The sequence below is a fragment of the Maniola hyperantus genome, chromosome 24 (assembly GCF_902806685.2).
Source record: "Maniola hyperantus chromosome 24, iAphHyp1.2, whole genome shotgun sequence".
Classification (NCBI taxonomy): Eukaryota; Metazoa; Arthropoda; class Insecta; order Lepidoptera; family Nymphalidae; genus Maniola; species Maniola hyperantus.
In genome coordinates, this window is record NC_048559.1 from 5419766 (window position 1) to 5438077 (window position 18312).

General features: G+C 41.1%; 1 protein-coding gene across 1 annotated transcript; it reads right to left on the reverse strand.

The window, feature by feature from the left end:
- Positions 1–224: 224 nt before the first annotated feature.
- Positions 225–17983, reverse strand: alphaCOP (coatomer subunit alpha). Its single transcript, XM_034981283.2, has 21 exons — positions 17642–17983; positions 17031–17147; positions 16105–16341; positions 14526–14663; positions 13252–13415; positions 12485–12622; positions 11991–12074; positions 11510–11705; positions 10735–10887; positions 10408–10628; positions 8990–9127; positions 8226–8329; positions 7588–7754; positions 5858–6055; positions 4800–4981; positions 4156–4297; positions 3845–3947; positions 3004–3136; positions 1995–2170; positions 1030–1245; positions 225–773 (listed from the first exon to the last, which is right to left on the reverse strand). The coding sequence occupies exons 1-21, from the start codon at positions 17867–17869 to the stop codon at positions 310–312; spliced, it is 3699 nt and encodes a 1232-aa protein (XP_034837174.1). The 5' UTR covers positions 17870–17983; the 3' UTR covers positions 225–309.
- Positions 17984–18312: the final 329 nt, after the last annotated feature.

Consider the following 18312-nt stretch of genomic DNA (forward strand, 5'->3'; position numbering starts at 1 on the left):
TAATGTTAACGAATAACTTCAGGGGTCCCCCGAATCGACGACGCTTGGATTAAAATATTACTATTTATAAAGAGCCTATGTATGGTTATTATTGTTTTACTTTTTAGAGGGTTTTTGTGTCGGGGGTTATAAATTTTTTAATTTAATTTTTATTTCATTGGTAACAGACTTTTCAGACGGCTCTGAGTTCTAGCTTTTTGAAAATTGAAATAAAACAGCAAAAATGCGATATAATAATAGTTTATTTATAGTATGATAATAATATTCTTAAAAATACATTCCAAATGAAACAGAAAAATCATTACAAAATTATCTCTGGAACTGCAACGGGCAGATCCTAAGTCCTAATACATCTTTGCCTATCTCCGCGACTCCGCACACTGCACAGAGTTTTCCTTTGTGTTCCGGTAAGAAGCTAGCATTGCACAAGGAACATTTCTCTTCAGGTTTTCCTCTGTATATAGGTTTATAACTGATCCCACATATATTAAACGGGTTGTGCTCATCATACAATAATTGATGTTCGTCTGTAGGTGTCTTTTCACATGCTTGAAGGATTTTTCTGGCTTGCTGAGCGACTTCTGGCCTCGGGCCGAGTTCTAGAAGTCTTCTGGCGAAGGAGGCGGCGGTCCTGTAGTTCTTGAGCTTGAAGAACATGTTTAATGCGGTTCGGAGGGTCAGTATTTGGTGCACGGGTTGCAGTTTGCAGTGCGTGAAGTAGGCGGCCATTTCGCACGTGCGTTTCTGTTCGTCGAGTGTGTTCTTCGGCATTGCTGGGGGACAAAAATCATTTATCTAAGTATATAAAACAAAAAGTAAGCTGTGATAGCCTAGTGATTGGGAGTTCGCCGTCTAATCGGAGGTCGGGGGTTCGATCCCGGGCACGCACCTCTAACTTTTCGGTGCGTTTTAATTATTATAATATTTTTATTTCGGCTGACGTGAAAATAACGTAATTTCGATGTTAATGAGACATGGTTCCAGCGCAATAGCAATTTGCGGGACTTATAGAGTCAATAATAATCCTACCTTTCCTGGCAGTCTCCATCTGCAGCCCCAGCAGGTACTCCTTACAGATGGCCAGCAGTTGTTGCGCTTCGGATAACTCTTGTTTGGAGTCCACTTGCAGCAGGGGTACCAATCTCACCACTCGCTGCAATCTTTCGGTGGCCTCCGTGAATTTGCCACTCGTCGTCAGTTGGTAGCACTGTTGCAGTTGTGTCACTAGGTCATTCAGTTTTGCCGCTGCAAAAAAAAGGAATTATGATTTTTTGAAGTGATAATTTCTTTAGGCACGTTGGCGATTTCGAGATGGGTAAAAACTTCAAGGTCACGTCAGCAACATACAAATTATTACACGAACAAAATTATACTCTAAAAGAATAGCAATAAAATAAAATTTTCATTGTCAATTATGTGCTAGTTTATGGCAATGAAAAATTAATCTTAAGTAACGACTGAGAAATAAAGTTTACATACTAACCTACCTACTACCACCGGACTCGTTGCCGCTTCCATATTGAAAGCTAGATGGCGCTGATTCAAATTATATCACGCTAACGAAGCAACAAGCAGTGTATGTATTGGTGATGAACTTTTCCTTAACTTTCGTTTAGTTGGAGATGACCTAGATTTTATAATATGCCACTCACTTAAAACGGGTAGTAGATCTTTCCCGCTGGCTTCCTTCCAGTTCCGGTGCAAATGCGCGACGAGCGGCGGCGCTTGCGGCAGCGCGCCGAACATGAGGCGCGCGCTCGAGTACATGCTCAAGAGAGTACATGCTCAGGAATGTCTCTATATACGGCTCGAAGTTCACTATGCCATACTCACACCTACCGGACTGTTTGCTGCTTGCACAATAAACGCTAGATGCCGCTGCTCAGAGTTCTATCACGCTAACGAAGCAACGCGCAGTGTATGTATTGATGGCGAACTTTTCTTTAACTTTCGTTCAGTTAGAAATGGCCTAGATTTAAAAAAATGACACTCACTCAAAACGGGTAGTAGATCTTTCCCGCTGGCTTCCTTCCAGTTCCGGTGCAAATGCGCGACGAGCGGCGGCGCTTGCGGCAGCGCGCCGAACATGAGTCGCGCGCTCGAGTACATGCTCAGGAATGTCTCTAAATACGGCTCGAAGTTCACTATGCCAACTTGCTCATTTAGCAATCTGTGTAGAAAGAAAAAGAAATGAAATGATTTTTGAAATAAAACTTTCGATTTGAGAGTAACTCTGATCTTTTTATCTTTTTGGTTTTTTTTCAGACGGAAGTAACATTCATCAACATCATCAATTCATCAAATCCGTGAAAAGTTAGGGCATTCGACGGTTCTAGAAGTATTCTGGAGAAGCAACAATTTTTTTATTGCATGAGAGACTGCGCTTGACGACAATCATGCTACAAATGATGAGGTCTAAGTTGGATTTAGGTTATACGTGGCAGAAAACACAGAATCCGAAACTTTGAGCAAAGTAATAATAAATTAGGTTACATTGGAAATGCTTATCTCTAAACATAGATTACATAGCACACTAGCTGACGCCCGCGATTTTCCGGGATAAAAGTAGGCTATGTCACACTCCAGGTCTTTGACTATACCCATGCAAAAAATCAGGTCAATCCGTTGCTCCGTTGCGACGTGATTGAAGGACAAACCAACAAACCAATAAACCAACAAACAAACAAACTTTCACATTTATAATAAGGGTACTGATAAGGTACATTTACCTTAATTATATCGACACAACATAAACACAAGCATGAGCCACTCGCCCTGGTGAAATGCAAGAACTATAAAGGAGGAAGTTGTTTTTTTTTAAAAAGAATATTAGCCATGTTAAATTACTAATATTCCCCTTTCCTCTCCAACTAAGCGTCAGGCTTGTGCTAGGAGTAGGTACGACAATAGTGCAACGGGCGGGGTTTGAACCGTCGACCTTTCGGTTTTCAGTCCACTCCTTTACCGGTTGAGCTATTGAGGCTCTTAAAAGCAAAGAAATACCTGAAAGCGATCTCAAATTGTCCAGTAGCAACATGGTCGTGAGCGGTCTTCAGTTTAGCGCCCAACGCCAAGCTGACTCCTCGAGTCGGGGCCACGAAGTATTCCGAAGACTCTTCCGCGCCGTCTATATCCGCTGGATAAAAGAAACGTATTATACTAACTACTGTCTATTTTGTATGTAACCCTAGTAGCTTTAGTTTTATGTTTATGTACAGTACGCGGCCGAAAGTAATGTACATCGGCCTTTAGAATGACATTTCGGCTTTGTAGAGCGTTGTCTCTGTCACTCATACCTATATGACGTTTTGTTGGTCTCAACGACAGAGACATCGCTCTAGAAATATGTTATCTCGTTCTAAAGGTCGATGTACATTACCTACTGCCGCATACTGTAATTAATTATCACCATTACATCATTATCTTACAAATCCAACAATTATATTACAATTATACCAAGGTATGTGACAGGTTTTTAAAAACTGTTCTACGATAATCACTGATGTCTAAGGCCTCAATAGAAAACGGTTGCAAACGAGTAGGCTGATCACCTGATGTTAAGTGATAACCCATAAACAGTTGCAGTACCAGAGGAACCACTAATCCGTTGCCGGCCTTTCAAAAATTTGTTGGTCCGCCCCTTGAATAACCCCATGTTGTAATCTAATGGGAACACCGCCGAAGGGAGTTGATTCCACAGTTTACATGTGCGTGGAAAAAAAGATCTGGCACAACGGGCGGTCGAAGTGCACCAGACACACAAGTGGTGAGGGTGAAATTGTTTGCGGTGGCGTGCGGTGCGGTTGTAGGAAAAGGGAGGGTGGAATGAGATCAAACAACTCACCAGGCACTGGTGCTAATTCCTCGGGTAGCTCCAAATCCTCGTCACCAACGTCCCAGCCTCCGTCGTCACACGCGTCTTCTATCACCTCACACTCGCCATCCTCCTGCGAAATTAGAATAGCTAGAAAACAGAAGCTAATTATAGAATGATGTAGCGAGCGAAGTGAGCGCGAATTTTTTTAAACTGCATTTTTTTATCGTCGCGTCAGCCTCCGCCGGCTTTTAGCGGCTCGTCGCCCACTGCGCCCACTGCGTTAAAGTCCGGTACTGTACGGACTCCACCGGCCACTGCGAAGGAACTACACAAGTAACCTTGTTCTCCTGTAACACGTCGTCATCGTCGCCCCAGGCCCCGCCGGCCTCTAGCGGCTCGTCGCCCGCCACGTCGCCCACCGCGCCCACTGCGTTAGAGTCCGCTGCTGTACGGGCTCCACCGGCCACTTCGAAGAAACTCCTGATAACAACAAAAAACGCATTAAACATGGTCCTGTATCCAGTGCGTGAAGCCACACGATGCGTTACGATGGAGGTGCTACGCCGGAGCGGTGCCGCCCCATCAACCTACATAGAAATCGCTGTACCATGCCACACGATGCGTAACGACGTCGTGCGGCGCGGCACCGCACGCGCAACGGACTTAGGACCAGACAGACGAGGTGGCCACCTCTTTTTTGGAAGTCGTTTAAACATCGAAATAGCATTTTATTGAGTTATTGGCTTATGTCCGCGACTACACAAATTTCAACTCCCTATTTTACCCCCTTAGGTTTGAATTTTAAAAAATCGTTAACGGATGTCTACGTCATAATATTATATCTGCATGCCATTTCAGCCTGATCCGTTCAATATAATTTGAGCTGTGCGTTTGATAGATCAGTCAGTCAGTCAGTCACCTTTTCCTTTTATATATTTAGAAGATGAGAAAACAGATTTTCTATACATGTTAAGCCACTTACTTGGAGACAGCCAGTAAAGGCCAGTTTGGTTGAGCTCTCTGCACTGGCAAAGGTGGCCTTAGGAACACTGCATCAGGGTTGGCCGCCGGGACGGGCAAATTAGCTGCTTCCAATGCTGCCTTAAGCTGTTCCGCCTCTTCCAGCTGCTTGTGATTGACCGCTGTTAGGTATGCCAGGGAAAGCTGGAAAATAAATGCTGTATTATCGCCTGATATTCATCGTCATGATCAGCCTATCAACGGCTTACTATATATTGGCGGAAAAATCGCGTAACAAAGATTACCCATACCCACCCCACTACCCATATTATAAATGCGAAAGTATGTTTGTTTGCTGGTTTGTTGGTTTGTCCTTCAATCACGTCGCAACGGAGCAACGGTTCGACATAATTTTTTGCATGGGTATAGTTTAACACCTGGAGAGTGACATAGGGTACTTTTCTCCCGGAAAATCAAAGAGTTCCCGCGGGATTTTTAAAAACCTAAATCCACGCAGTCGCGGACATCAGCTAGTATAAAAATAAAAATAAAACGCAGTCGACCTTCTCCTTTTTTGGAGTCGGTTGATAAAAGAACCGTAGAATTGTGAGAATACAACTTTTCTGAACTCAGCAATTTTTATCTTTTTATACGAGATTTGTAGTTTAAGGGAGAGATCTATAGAGCGCACTCTGACTTAGCTTAGACTTAAGACAGAGTTAAAACGAGACAGAACTATATCTCTCACATAAATCTGTCCCGTTTTAACTCAATCTTAAGTCTGAGCAAAGTCAAAGAGCGCTCTATAGATCTCAGCCTAAGTGCTTCAAAAGTGGCCCGAAAAATAGAGAAATTAAACTTATTGCTTAGGTATTTAGTTTCATTTTAGTATTTGTATTTGTATTTGTATTTAGTTTCATTTTAGAATAAATACATATTTACCTATTTCATTTTTTTTTCTTTTCGAATCTTTTTATATTCATGATGTCGATATATGTGCAAATTTGGCCACCTGAGCGATGACATTTTGCTCGTGATCTATACTTATCTACTACTGGTGGAGTCCACGTGTACACTTACCTGTCCAGCATTCTTCAAGAGTCGGATCCTCTCGCTCACATCTCCTAGGAGTAAGGAGCCCTGGAACTGTGACGAGACGTCTTTTCTGATCTCCGCGATCTTCATCATCTTTCGCAGTTTGTCGAGGTTGCCCGTGATGAGGTACAGGAACGACAGCTGGTCGAAGTTTTTCGTGCGTTGGTAACACATCTCCACTATCTGGAAGAGAATAATATCTCTATATTATAAAATAATAATATTATAAAGAGGAAAACTTTGTTTGTTTGTTTGTTTGTTTGTACTGAATAGGCTCAAAAACTACTGGACCGATTTTAAAAATTCTTTCACCATTCGAAAGCTACATTATCCACGAGTAACATAGGCTATATTTTATTTTGGAAAAAAATAGGGTTCCGTAAGATATTTGGGTTTTTCGGACACAAGGTGTAAAAAATCAACCAGAAAAGTTACTTATTTTGCGTACGCTGCCTAAACTATAAAAGATAGAACCATAAAATGTTCTAATTAATTGTAGATCTTATAAATATCTACAAAAAAGTCCGCGACACACTATACCCATCTATGTCGAGTGAGGCACAGCAACCATTTTTTTATTTAAAAATCTTGAATTTTTTTTGGACTACATTTAAACGCGTTTATTTTACTCATGCTATTAATCCTTATCAAAATAAATGATTTCATCACTAAGAACAGTTTATGGAGATAATATTTGGTCTTTGAATGATTAAAATTGGACGTTTGGTTTTGAAGTTATGGCGAAATTAAAATATTACGATTTCTGCTGCACGGCCCGTAGCGAAGTGGGCGTCACCAAGGCGGGGGTGCGCGTGCGGGAGGGGAGTTTAGATCTATGAGTAAGGTACCCGCGCGGCTCCCGTAAATGACGCGGTTCGAAAATTCCACCCGAGCGAAGCCGGGGCGGGTCAGCTAGTTATAAAATAAAGTCGCTTCGCGCGGTCTGTATGAACGCTTAGATCTTTTAAACTACGCAACGGATTATAATGCGGTTTTCACCAATAGATTCAATGGTTAGATTCAAGAAGGTTTATAGGCATAGTTTAATATTGTTTTGAATATGACGATAATTGCTCAAAATGTCACATGCGAAGCCGGGGCGGGTCGCTAAGATAAAAGGAGAAGCTGACTGACTGACTGACTGATCTATGCTTAAACTACTGGACGGATCGGGCTGAAATTTGGCATGCAGATAGCTATTAAGACATAGGCATTCCCTAATAAAGGATTTTTGAAAATTAAATCCCAAAAGAGGTAAAACAGTGTTTTGAAATTTGTGTAGTCCACGCGGACGAAATCTCGAGCATAAGCTAGTATTACATAAAAGTAAAACCTGACAGACTGACTGACTGATCTATAAATACACAGTTCAAACTACTGGACGGATCGGGCTGAAATTTGGCATGCTTTTATTATAAAGGTATCTCCTAATAAAGGATTTTTGAAAATTCAATCACAAAAAGGGTAAAACAGTGTTTTGAAATTTCAGTGGTCTCAGTCAGAAAAGCGATAATTGTCATTACGTGGTGGTGGTGTAATAAAGAGAGAGGAGTTTAGGTAAACTAGCTAATCTGGAATACGGTGCGCACGCAGACGTAGGCATCCGCTAAGAAAGGATTTTTGAAAATTCAACCCCTAAGTCAGTGAAATAGGGGTTTGCGTAGTCCACGCGGACGAAGTCGCGAGCATAAGCTAACATAAAGAAGAATGGTCACCTGATGGTTTCCGGTAGCCAAAGCGGCTTTAGCGAGCTTGTCCCAGGCGTCAGGCTCGTCGAGGCTTTTGGCGGCTTCTAAAGCTACCTCGATGTTGCCGCACTGAAGAGCGAGGGATAACCTCGTGCGGGCGTCCTTTACGAAATGTAACGCTACTTCGGGGTAACCTGGTTAAAACACAGAATTTTTATTACATCATCAGCATCAACCCATCGCCAGCCCACTACTGAGCACAGGTCTCCTCTCAGAATGAGAAGGGTTTGAGAACATTATGGATAACTCACGATGTTTTCCTTCACCGTTAAAGCAAGTGATATTTAATTACTTAAAACGCAAATAACTCCGAACAGTTAGAGGTTAGGAAGGGGGGGGGGGGGGGCATGGGTTTATTAAAAACTGTCATACCCCTCCCAGGTTAGCCCGCTTTCACCTTAGACTGCATCGTCACTAACCGCCAAATGAGATTGCAGTCAAGGGTTAACTTGTATTTGAATAAAACAGTAAAAAAAATGCGTGTTCAGGATCTAACCCCCGACCTCCGATTAGGAGACGGATGTCCTAACCACTAGGCTGTCACAGCTTTATTGGCACAGTTGATCAATAAACCCCATGAATTAGAGAACAAACCCGTATCTTACCCTTTTCCTGCAGATAAGCGATGATGCTCTGCCCCACAAGCTTGGCTGTCCGCACCATGTGCAGCACTTGGTCGTACTGCCGAGTTACCAGCGCTAGCTTGAACCTAGCACAAACATAGCTCTTTGAATCACCACTCACCATTATTCTATTCATTACTAGCTGCCCCGGCGAACTTCGTACCGCCTAACAATCGATTTTTTTTTAATTTTTCTTCCCGGAAGAACCTTCCTCGTACTTCAAGAAATATTATAGAAAAAGAATTAGCGAAATCGGTTCAGCGGTTCTCGAGATTTGCGACGAGCAACACATTCAGTGATTCATTTTTATATATAGAGATGTGTCTATCTGTAATTATTACGATAGTATTTTACCTATACTTCAAGAAAATTTTTAAATAATCACTACCCCTATTATAAATGTGAAGGTGTGTTTGTTTGTTGGCTTGCTGGTTTGTCCTTCAATCACGTCGCAACGGAGCAACGGATCGGTGTGATTTTTTGCATGTTAGTTAACGGTTTAAGGAGCGGACTGAAATCCGAAAGGTCATCGGTTCAAGCCCCACCCGTTGCACTATTGTCGTACCTGCTCCTAGCACAAGCTTTAGCTTTTTTTGCGCTTAGTTGGAGTTGAAAGTGGAATATTAGTCAGCATAATAAACTTGGCTAGTAAAATCTTTAAAAAAAAAGTTGCCACCTGGTGAGATTACAGTCAAGTTAACTTGTATCTGGATAAATAAATAAAGAAACAAGCAAAATATACTAACCTGTACTCGGTAGGATCGATATTGAGCACTTTAGGTCGAGCTTCGCGATCGAGACAAACCACTCTCGCTCCAGTCTCGCTCGCGATCACTTTAACTGCGTACACCGGAACGTCCAAAGTGCGGATTATACCGTAATCGCTGCAAAACAAAATATTCCTTGAAAATTCAAGTAAACAAATATTTGAAAAAAAAGGGGGTTTCCATATTTTAGTATGAAGCTGGCCTACCTAGTAGTCCGCCATTTTTCTTATATAGGAGGAATAAGGACGTCTTAAACACTAGACTATTAACGCATATTTTAGCGTTTAAACTACCGTGAGTGACTTCCATTATAAATAACGTCGACTAAACACGTGAGTACAGCCGGAACAGATATTAACGTATAGTTAAACGAAATGCATGCATTTTTAAAATCTTTTTGACAATACTTTAATGAATAACCCATCTTTACAGCATCAGTACTTGACTACTGGACAAGATTTGCGGTGGTGTAGATGAACACGGGTTGCGGAGTGCAGTCATCAAAGGCGCCCGACTTGACTCGCGCGCCCTCAGTTATAGAGCACAGTTGCACCAGCTTCTTAGTGCAAATCGTCATCGAATGTTCACTTACCCGTCTTTACAGCAGTACTTGATATGATTGGCGGTGGTGTAGATGAACACGGGTTGCGGAGTGGAGTCATCAAAGGCGCCCGACTTGACTCGCGCGCCCTCAGTTATAGAGCACAGTTGCACCAGCTTCTTAGTGCAAATCGTCATCGAATGTTCACTTACCCGTCTTTACAGCAGTACTTGATATGATTGGCGGTGGTGTAGATGAACACGGGTTGCGGAGTGGAGTCATCAAAGGCGCCCGACTTGACTCGCGCGCCCTCAGTTATAGAGCACAGTTGCACCAGCTTCTTAGTGCAAATCGTCATCGAATGTTCACTTACCCGTCTTTACAGCAGTACTTGATATGATTGGCGGTGGTGTAGATGAACACGGGTTGCGGAGTGGAGTCATCAAAGGCGCCCGACTTGACTCGCGCGCCCTCAGTTATAGAGCACAGTTGCACCAGCTTCTTAGTGCAAATCGTCATCGAATGTTCACTTACCCGTCTTTACAGCAGTACTTGATATGATTGGCGGTGGTGTAGATGAACACGGGTTGCGGAGTGGAGTCATCAAAGGCGCCCGACTTGACTCGCGCGCCCTCAGTTATAGAGCACAGTTGCACCAGCTTCTTAGTGCAAATCGTCATCGAATGTTCACTTACCCGTCTTTACAGCAGTACTTGATATGATTGGCGGTGGTGTAGATGAACACGGGTTGCGGAGTGGAGTCATCAAAGGCGCCCGACTTGACTCGCGCGCCCTCAGTTATAGAGCACAGTTGCACCAGCTTCTTAGTGCAAATCGTCATCGAATGTTCACTTACCCGTCTTTACAGCAGTACTTGATATGATTGGCGGTGGTGTAGATGAACACGGGTTGCGGAGTGGAGTCATCAAAGGCGCCCGACTTGACTCGCGCGCCCTCAGTTATAGAGCACAGTTGCTCCAGCTTCTTAGTGCAAATCGTCACCGAATGTTTGGATAATAATGCTACTAAGGACATGTCCGAGTTCCATATAGCGTAGCGGCATTTAGATACTTTTACCTGTAAGAGAAAACAAAATACATGAATTATGAGCTAATTAATTATTAATTAGCCACAATTAACCAGAACAACATGTTTTATCTAGAAGGATTGAAATAACACTTACGCTTGCAATAGTCCGTTTTTGCTGCACATCCAATAGTTGAACACAATCGGGCTCGCGCAGCAAAAGCATGCCCGTTCCAGCGTACATTATTTCTTCACAAGTGGGCGTTGCTATCTTTTTTGACACTTCATTCTTCAGGTTCTTTATTACAAGCTGTAACAAGAACTTAAGCTAGTCAAACATCTAAATATATAAAAGGAAAAGCTGACTGATTGCCTGATCTATCTATCTGCAAACGACGGATCGAGCTGAAATTCGGAATGCAGATAACTATTTAGGACATAGACATCCGCTAAAAAGGATTTTTGAAAATTCAACTTCTAAGGGGGTAAAATAGGTATTTCTTTGTGTCGTCCATGCGGACGAAGTATATAATAATAAACTAGTCTATCCATGAAACTTTAATACTGTATCGCTGTGTCCTTCCGACTGAATCTCGTTGGCCACAGCCAATCTCAACGGAAACTAGTCAAGACTAAGCAACAGATATTATAGTACACACGAGTATGCGTAAACACACGCACGTGTGTTTACGCATTTCTCTCATAACCCGATGGGACGGTAACCCGACACGACCGGAGGAGCCGCAGAGTACAATTCATACGTCAATCACGAAAACCTGTCTAGTTTCTGGTGACAAACCTAACGAAATTCTTCAAGCGGCGAAAAAACGCACGCGGAGATCTTCACCGTTACCTCTGCGAAGATTTAGCGGTCTAACATTTCAAAAAACGACGCATAAGACCGGAACTCTTGATCTTTCCAGGGGACATACCTGGTTGTTTCTTTCCAGCGCAGCGAACCGGTTTCTAGCGACCCATACAGCGGAGGCGGCATGCCCGCGCAAGGGCTCAGGTGGACTGGTCGTAGCCTCAGTGCCGTCGCGCGGCGCGGAGTACAGTTCGTACGTGTTACTGTCGCCTATACGCCACGTCACCAACACGCACCATTCCGCGTGGTTTAGCGACATGCTGTAAAAAACCAGATTTCAAAAACATCCCAGAAAAAACAACGAAATTTCCTGAAAATATACAAAGTTGAGCAGACATATCAAGCTTGTTGTTTTTAATGATTGGTTTTGCAAAGTTACACCTGCTTCATCTAAATAACATAAAAGGTATAAGGTTTATTTCGGCTGACGTCAAAATTACGTCATTTCGATGTAAATGAGACATGGTTTCAGCGCAATTTGCGGGACTTATAAACCAAATATTCGTTATATTTCTCGAAAGTGACAACAAAAAGTGTAGTTTTACCTGTAAGGCTGGTGTCTGCCGCCTCCTTTGATCTGCATAACAGGGGCGTCTCGGTTGGTCGACATGTCCAATTTACGTAGTTGCCTACGCAAATGAGATAATTTTAATTTTTAAACGCGCGACTTTTCGTCGATTTTTTCCGGTACAATTCTCTTCTTTCATCTATGTTAGTGTGAATCGTCCCTCAGTCATACACTGCGTCAAGGTGGAATTTGAATAGGATATACACAAATTCGATGTAAAAAAATACGAAAAAAAAAAGATGTAGGGGTGATTAAGTTCATTGAATTGTATGTAGTCTTCTATTATTATCTATGAGTGGTTTAGTTATTTTTGTATATATTTGAGATTATAGGTATAGTACGCATCAGGTCGATGGCAAGGCGGGGGGACGCCCTGCACAACCGTGCTCGCCCGCACCGGGTTAGCGCGGGGGCTGTGCGGGTTGTTCCCTCCCCCAATTGCCATTTTGACCTGTCGCGCACAATACATACCTGTCCTTGATATAAAACAGCATGTTGTTATGCAGCGCATATGCGGGCCTCTCCCGCTGCAGCTTGAACAGAATCATGCCGACGTCGTGGCCCGCCGCGAATAGGTTCAGAGTCGGGTGAGCCGCTAGTACCCAATATCTGAGGAACAGAATAAGGGCATTTATTATTACTTATTGGCGGTCTTATTAGTGGGAGCTCAGGCTTCGGCCGTGGCTAGTTACCACCCTACCGGCAAAGTCGTGCCGCCAAGCGATTTAGCGTTCCAGTACGATACCGTGTGGAAACCAAAGGGGCATGCATGGGCTTATTATAAAGTATCATACCTTTTCCCGGTTAGCCCGCTTCCATCTTAGACTGCATCGTCACTTACCACCAGGTGAGATTGCAGTCAAGGGCTAACTTGTATATGAATAAAAAAAAATAAAAAAAAATATGGTGACTAGCTTATGCTCGAGACTTCGTCCGTACACATTTCAACCTCCTATTTCACACCCTTAGGGGTTGGAATTTCAAAAATCCTTTCTTAGCGAATGCGTACGTCATAATAGCTATCTGCTTGCCAAATTTCAGCCAGATTCGTCCAGTAGTTTGAGCTGTGCGCTGATAGATCAGTCAGTCACCTCTTCCTTTTATATATTTAAGATGCGTATTTGGTCGTGATTAGATCGTCGTCTTCCCTACAAGAGACCTATGTCCAGCAGTGGACGTCTATTGGTTAATGATGATGATGATGATTTGGTCGTGGTGATGATAACGATAATACTCACCGGTCATTTTCCCGTCTAAACGTGTGCAAGCATGTGCGTTTGGTCATGTCCCACACTCGGATGGACCTGTCCTCACTGTTGGACAGAATGAGTTCGTGTCGCGCGTGGAACAAGGCGCAGGACACGTTGTTGTAGTGGCCGCGGCACGTGTCCACTTCCCAGGCCTATGGAAACACGTTCCTTTAGGTTTTTGGATCAAAAAATCTGACTCGCAATACTCATTTTTACAAGAATTTTCCCAATAATCGAATTCTTTGAATAGAGCAAGCGCCGATTTTCTTGCTGGTCCTTCTCGGTAGGAAAGGCATTCCGAACCATTGGTAGATGCATTTGATGATTCAAAAGTCTATTCTATTCTATTCTAAAAACGTAATTTCTCAATGAAATTATGTAGACACAGAAATTAAAATTTTCTAAAAGGTGACTACAAAATTACATTGACTTTTATTTGAATGGTTAATATGTTTAAATGCGAATCAAACTACATTTGTATGGAACGACCTGTGCTGTGATGGGAGTCTGCTAGGATGACTTATCTTCAAGTTATGACGTTTTATAGTGTGGCAACTCAGTGTTTGCCTCATCCATCCCACTAACGAAATAGACGTGTCAGATGTAGAAAACTTAAATTGAAGTGATTATATTATTATTAATTACAAAAGAAAAATTAAACTTAAGTTTATTTAGTAGAATTGTATGTTATTATTATTTTAAGGTAATAAAAGATTTATAAAAAAAAAATTACAAAAGTGTGTTTATGTTCAGATAAAACCTCACAATAAGACCTCTAACATAGGTGTTGCATCGCGGCAAATCGCGCGCACACACGCTCCCGTCATAGGAGCACCTGTCAACGCCATATGTAAAAACGCAGTCTGAAAAACGACACGCTAACATTCGCTCGCGCGCAGACCACCTATGGCCTTGCATTGGTACCAGCACGAAAATCTAGAAACGCTCTCACGCATCCCTAAGGCTGATTCAAGGAGTCCTGGAGAATTTCATAAGAACAGGTCAGTGATTTCTTCCTTGTATATATCTGTTTTAGGCATTATTTTGTTGTTTTTTCTAGGTCTTTTGTTGCACATACCATCGCCGCGAATTCCATACTATTGCAGTATAATTATTATAATTAATTTCGCACACGCACCCAGGATCAGTGACTATTTACACGTCGCCGAACCAATACTCACCCAGGAACTCTACATTCTAGCTTTAGGTCACCTTCCTTCATTGATCTACATTTAAAAGTCAAAAGAAGATATAAAATGCACCTTAGAATCGTTCATCCTCCACAACTTGACCTGTCGATCGTCAGCCGCGGAGACTATAAGAGGCAGTGTGGGGTGGAAGGAGGCCCAGTTGACTCCACGGTCGTGGCCTTCCAACACATGCTTCACCACTGCGTCAGCCTGGGGGAAATGCAGTGCACCTTTAATACTTACAGATTTACAACACAATGGTTCAATAAGAAAATTCTACAATTTGAAAATACGGTATTGGACAACTAGTCAAATCAGTAACTTTTTATCAAACGTCTAAACGCGCGCTTAGTATGTGATATTCTATGAAATACCGGTGTGTGACGTCACAGTCATTTGAGGTCCTTTTTAGTTTAATCGATGATTTAAAATAGTTATTACACTTAAAACCAACAAAGGACGTGGATTTTACGTATTTTGGAAGACCCTCTATTTAATAATCACTGAGAAATAATTTATTTTTGATGTAGTCAAATACCCAATTTGAATGAATCCAGTTACAGTTTTTTTGTTCAAATTCAACCTATTTTGAATCGTGATACATCGCCATAAGCGTGATAGCAAATCGCTTCATAAGAGTCTGAATTTCGACAATATTTATATATCATTTTCGACTAAAGGGATTATTACACCTTTTAGACGACTAAATGATTTTATTACTAACTACAGAGCAGACACACACATTACACTGCTCTGAGGTTAGGAACAAAATCTTTTAGTTGTCTAAATTTAGGAAGGTGTAATACTTAATAGCCCCTTTACAGACTGCAGACCAACTCTTAAATAACATTAAAACTAAAATTAAAATTAAAATATCTGATGGTTGCATGATAAAAGAAATGCTTATTTTATTTATATTATGTACAAATTACTCCATTATAATATGAAATGAAATTATAAAGTTGAATAAAGACGAATATATACAGCAGGCAAAGAAAAATAACATGGTAGAAGCTTTTATGATTTTAACTATGCACTAGATTTTCATGAACATTTTATTGACATCGAAAGATGATTTAAAAGTTATATGAACAAGAAACCTGGCCGACCTGGGTGTCATATTATAACATGTACTTCTGAGATAAGAAATTGAAATCCAATTAAGAAAATTATTATTAATATCACGTTGCAATATTAAATTTATATGTAATCTGTTGGTAATTACTTAGTAATGTAGTTAGCTGTCAAAAAAACCGGTCAAGTGCGAGTGGAATTGAGCATGAAGGGGATGACCATTGCACAAGATACAAACGACACTGCACTTTACACTTTTAAATTATTTTGACGGCCATTTTGAAATTCGCCATCTAGGCTTTTTATTATTTGTTGCAATAGAAACACACTCTGTGAAAATTTCAAGTCTCTACATATTACGGTTCATGAAATTGAAAAACAAAAAAAACCAGCCCGTTGACAGAGAACAGAGCTTGTCATAACCATACCACATCCTTGGGCAATTTATAAGATTTACATGTTATGAGTATGCCAACACACATACAACAAATTGTTATTGTTTTAATGTCTGAACAGAGCAGCCCACACCCACACCATGGCACCATCCAAAAAATAAATAAAGTAAACATACATTTACCTGTCCAAACAAATCGGTTGCTTGTGGGTTCCTCAAGTGCTCGGCCAACCCTGAGGGTCCCGGTGCCACACTCTTCTTCCTCAATCCTGAGAAGTCCCAGACTCGGACAGACTGGTCCAGTGATGCAGAGACTATGAGGTCCTCAGTAGGGTGGAATTGTGCGCACATGACGTAGTGATTATGGCCGGTTAGTACGCTGATGCATTGACGGGATTGCCAGTTCCATATTCTTATTGTCTATAAAAAAAAGGTGAGAAAATATTTTTGAAGTAGAACAAAACTTTTACTACCTCCTCGGTACAGTGATAAACACTGTAGTCATATAAACGGGAAATGAGTTTGCAGGTAAGCACTAACTTGTAATAGATTAAAAGACTGGCCAAGTGCGAGTCAGACTTGTGCACCTAGGGTTCTGTACTAGTCATATATTTTCAACATTTTGAACGATAAATCAAAAATGCGTGAGAATAAACAAAAATCTGTTTAAGAATGTACAGGTAAAGCCCTTTTATATGATAACTCACTTGGTATATTAATCATACTCTGAAAGTTGAAAATACTAATTATTTGTTCATAAACACTTGTCGCTTGTCACACCCCATCCATTACTGATTTTGATCTATCTGAGGGACGGACATAGGCTACTTTTAGCCACAGATCATCAAAAATCCTAAATCCACATGAACAACACAGGCATCACTTAGTCTAAATATATATAAAAGGAAAAGGTGACTGACTGAGTGATCTATCAATGCACAGCTCAAAGTACTGGAGGGATCGGGCTGAAATTTGGCACGCAGATAGCTATTATGACTTAGGCATTTGAAATTTGTGTAGTCTACGCGAAGTCGCGAGCATAAACTAGTTTATCATAATTATGTTTTACAGTAAGAAAATGTGGGCACAAAAGCACACAGTAGTATCACCTGATCATCAGAGGCACTCAGAATCCAAGGGTACTCATGGTGGAAGTATGTGGCACGGATGTAGTCCAAATGTCCAAGCAGTGTGAAGAGACATCTTCGTTGTTTGTAATTCCACACCTGTATAATTAATATATCAACCTTAATTTTTAACAATAACACAATTTTACAATGGTTAAGTTACCATACTAATGTTATAAATCTGAAAGTGTGTCTGTCTGTTCCTTTTATTATGGCTTAACCAATGAACCAGTTTTGATGAGATTTGAACCAATTTTTATGAGATTTACACAGAGATAGCCTTCACACAGGAAACAACACAAGATAATATTCATTTCAGAAAATCAGAGTTCCCAGACAATGTTAAAAAACCTAAAGCCACAGTCGCTGGCATTGTTCATAAACCCTAGAATACCCAAATATTAAAGCCAAAAATAGTAAGCACTATTCTATACATCAATCCAACTAGAATATTAATTTAAGAGCTCTAACATGTGTTGCGGGAATCACAATAACATCAGAAAGTTCAAAAAAAAATTAAGATCGTTTTACTATTCTTATAGAATACAAAACATGCCTGCACAAGATAGTGCTTTGCCTTATATGATACTAACCTTAATCTTATAGTCGTCACCACCGGAAACAAATAGTGGCTGTTGGATATGGAAGCAGATTCCACGCACTGGTCCATCGTGTTCATCGAATTTCTCTAGTAAAGTACACATACGATAGTCCCAAAGCTGTATTACACCATTGTGAAGACTGGCCAGTACCCATGGTCGTTTCGCATGAAACGATATTCCCTTCACCCTGGCTGACTTGGTTTCGAATTTGGTCAGCATTTTTAATAATTTGTCTCCACAATATCACGTACTTTCACTATAAATACACTTTAAAATTCACTTTTGAGCAAAACTTTTCGAACACAATCGACATTCGACATCATTTCATTTCAATAATTTGTCAAGTGATTATGTCAAACTGACGTGACACGTCTGAGTTTGTGATGTGTCATAGAAGAAAATACTTTATGAAACGACATATCGGAATGTTAACATATCGGATCCGATATTGAGTAGCATCTTGTGCACTTTGTTTGCACACGTAGATAGAGTAATAAAGCTAGATTGAAGTACTGTGTAATCGCGTTTTGTTTAGTAGTCAATGGCACCGATTCTAAGCACAACCTAATTTTAGAGTATTCGCACCCTCTTCTTACTATTGTAATATGAAAAGGACAGAAGCAGTTTGACATTTCTAAATTTAATTTTTAGATGGTAAACCC

What these genes read in the sequence shown, in the direction of transcription:
- alphaCOP (XM_034981283.2), bottom strand. Translation starts at nt 17,869, where the DNA reads ATGCTGACCAAATTCGAAACCAAGTCAGCCAGGGTGAAGGGAATATCG. An exon ending in ATCGATCCTACCGAGTACAG is followed by an intron (nt 8,330 to 8,989) that starts GTTAGTATATTT and finishes TGTTTGTGCTAG; the next exon opens with GTTCAAGCTAGCGCTGGTAA. An exon ending in AGATCTACTACCCGTTTTGA is followed by an intron (nt 1,246 to 1,994) that starts GTGAGTGTCATT and finishes TTTTTTTTGCAG; the next exon opens with CGGCAAAACTGAATGACCTA.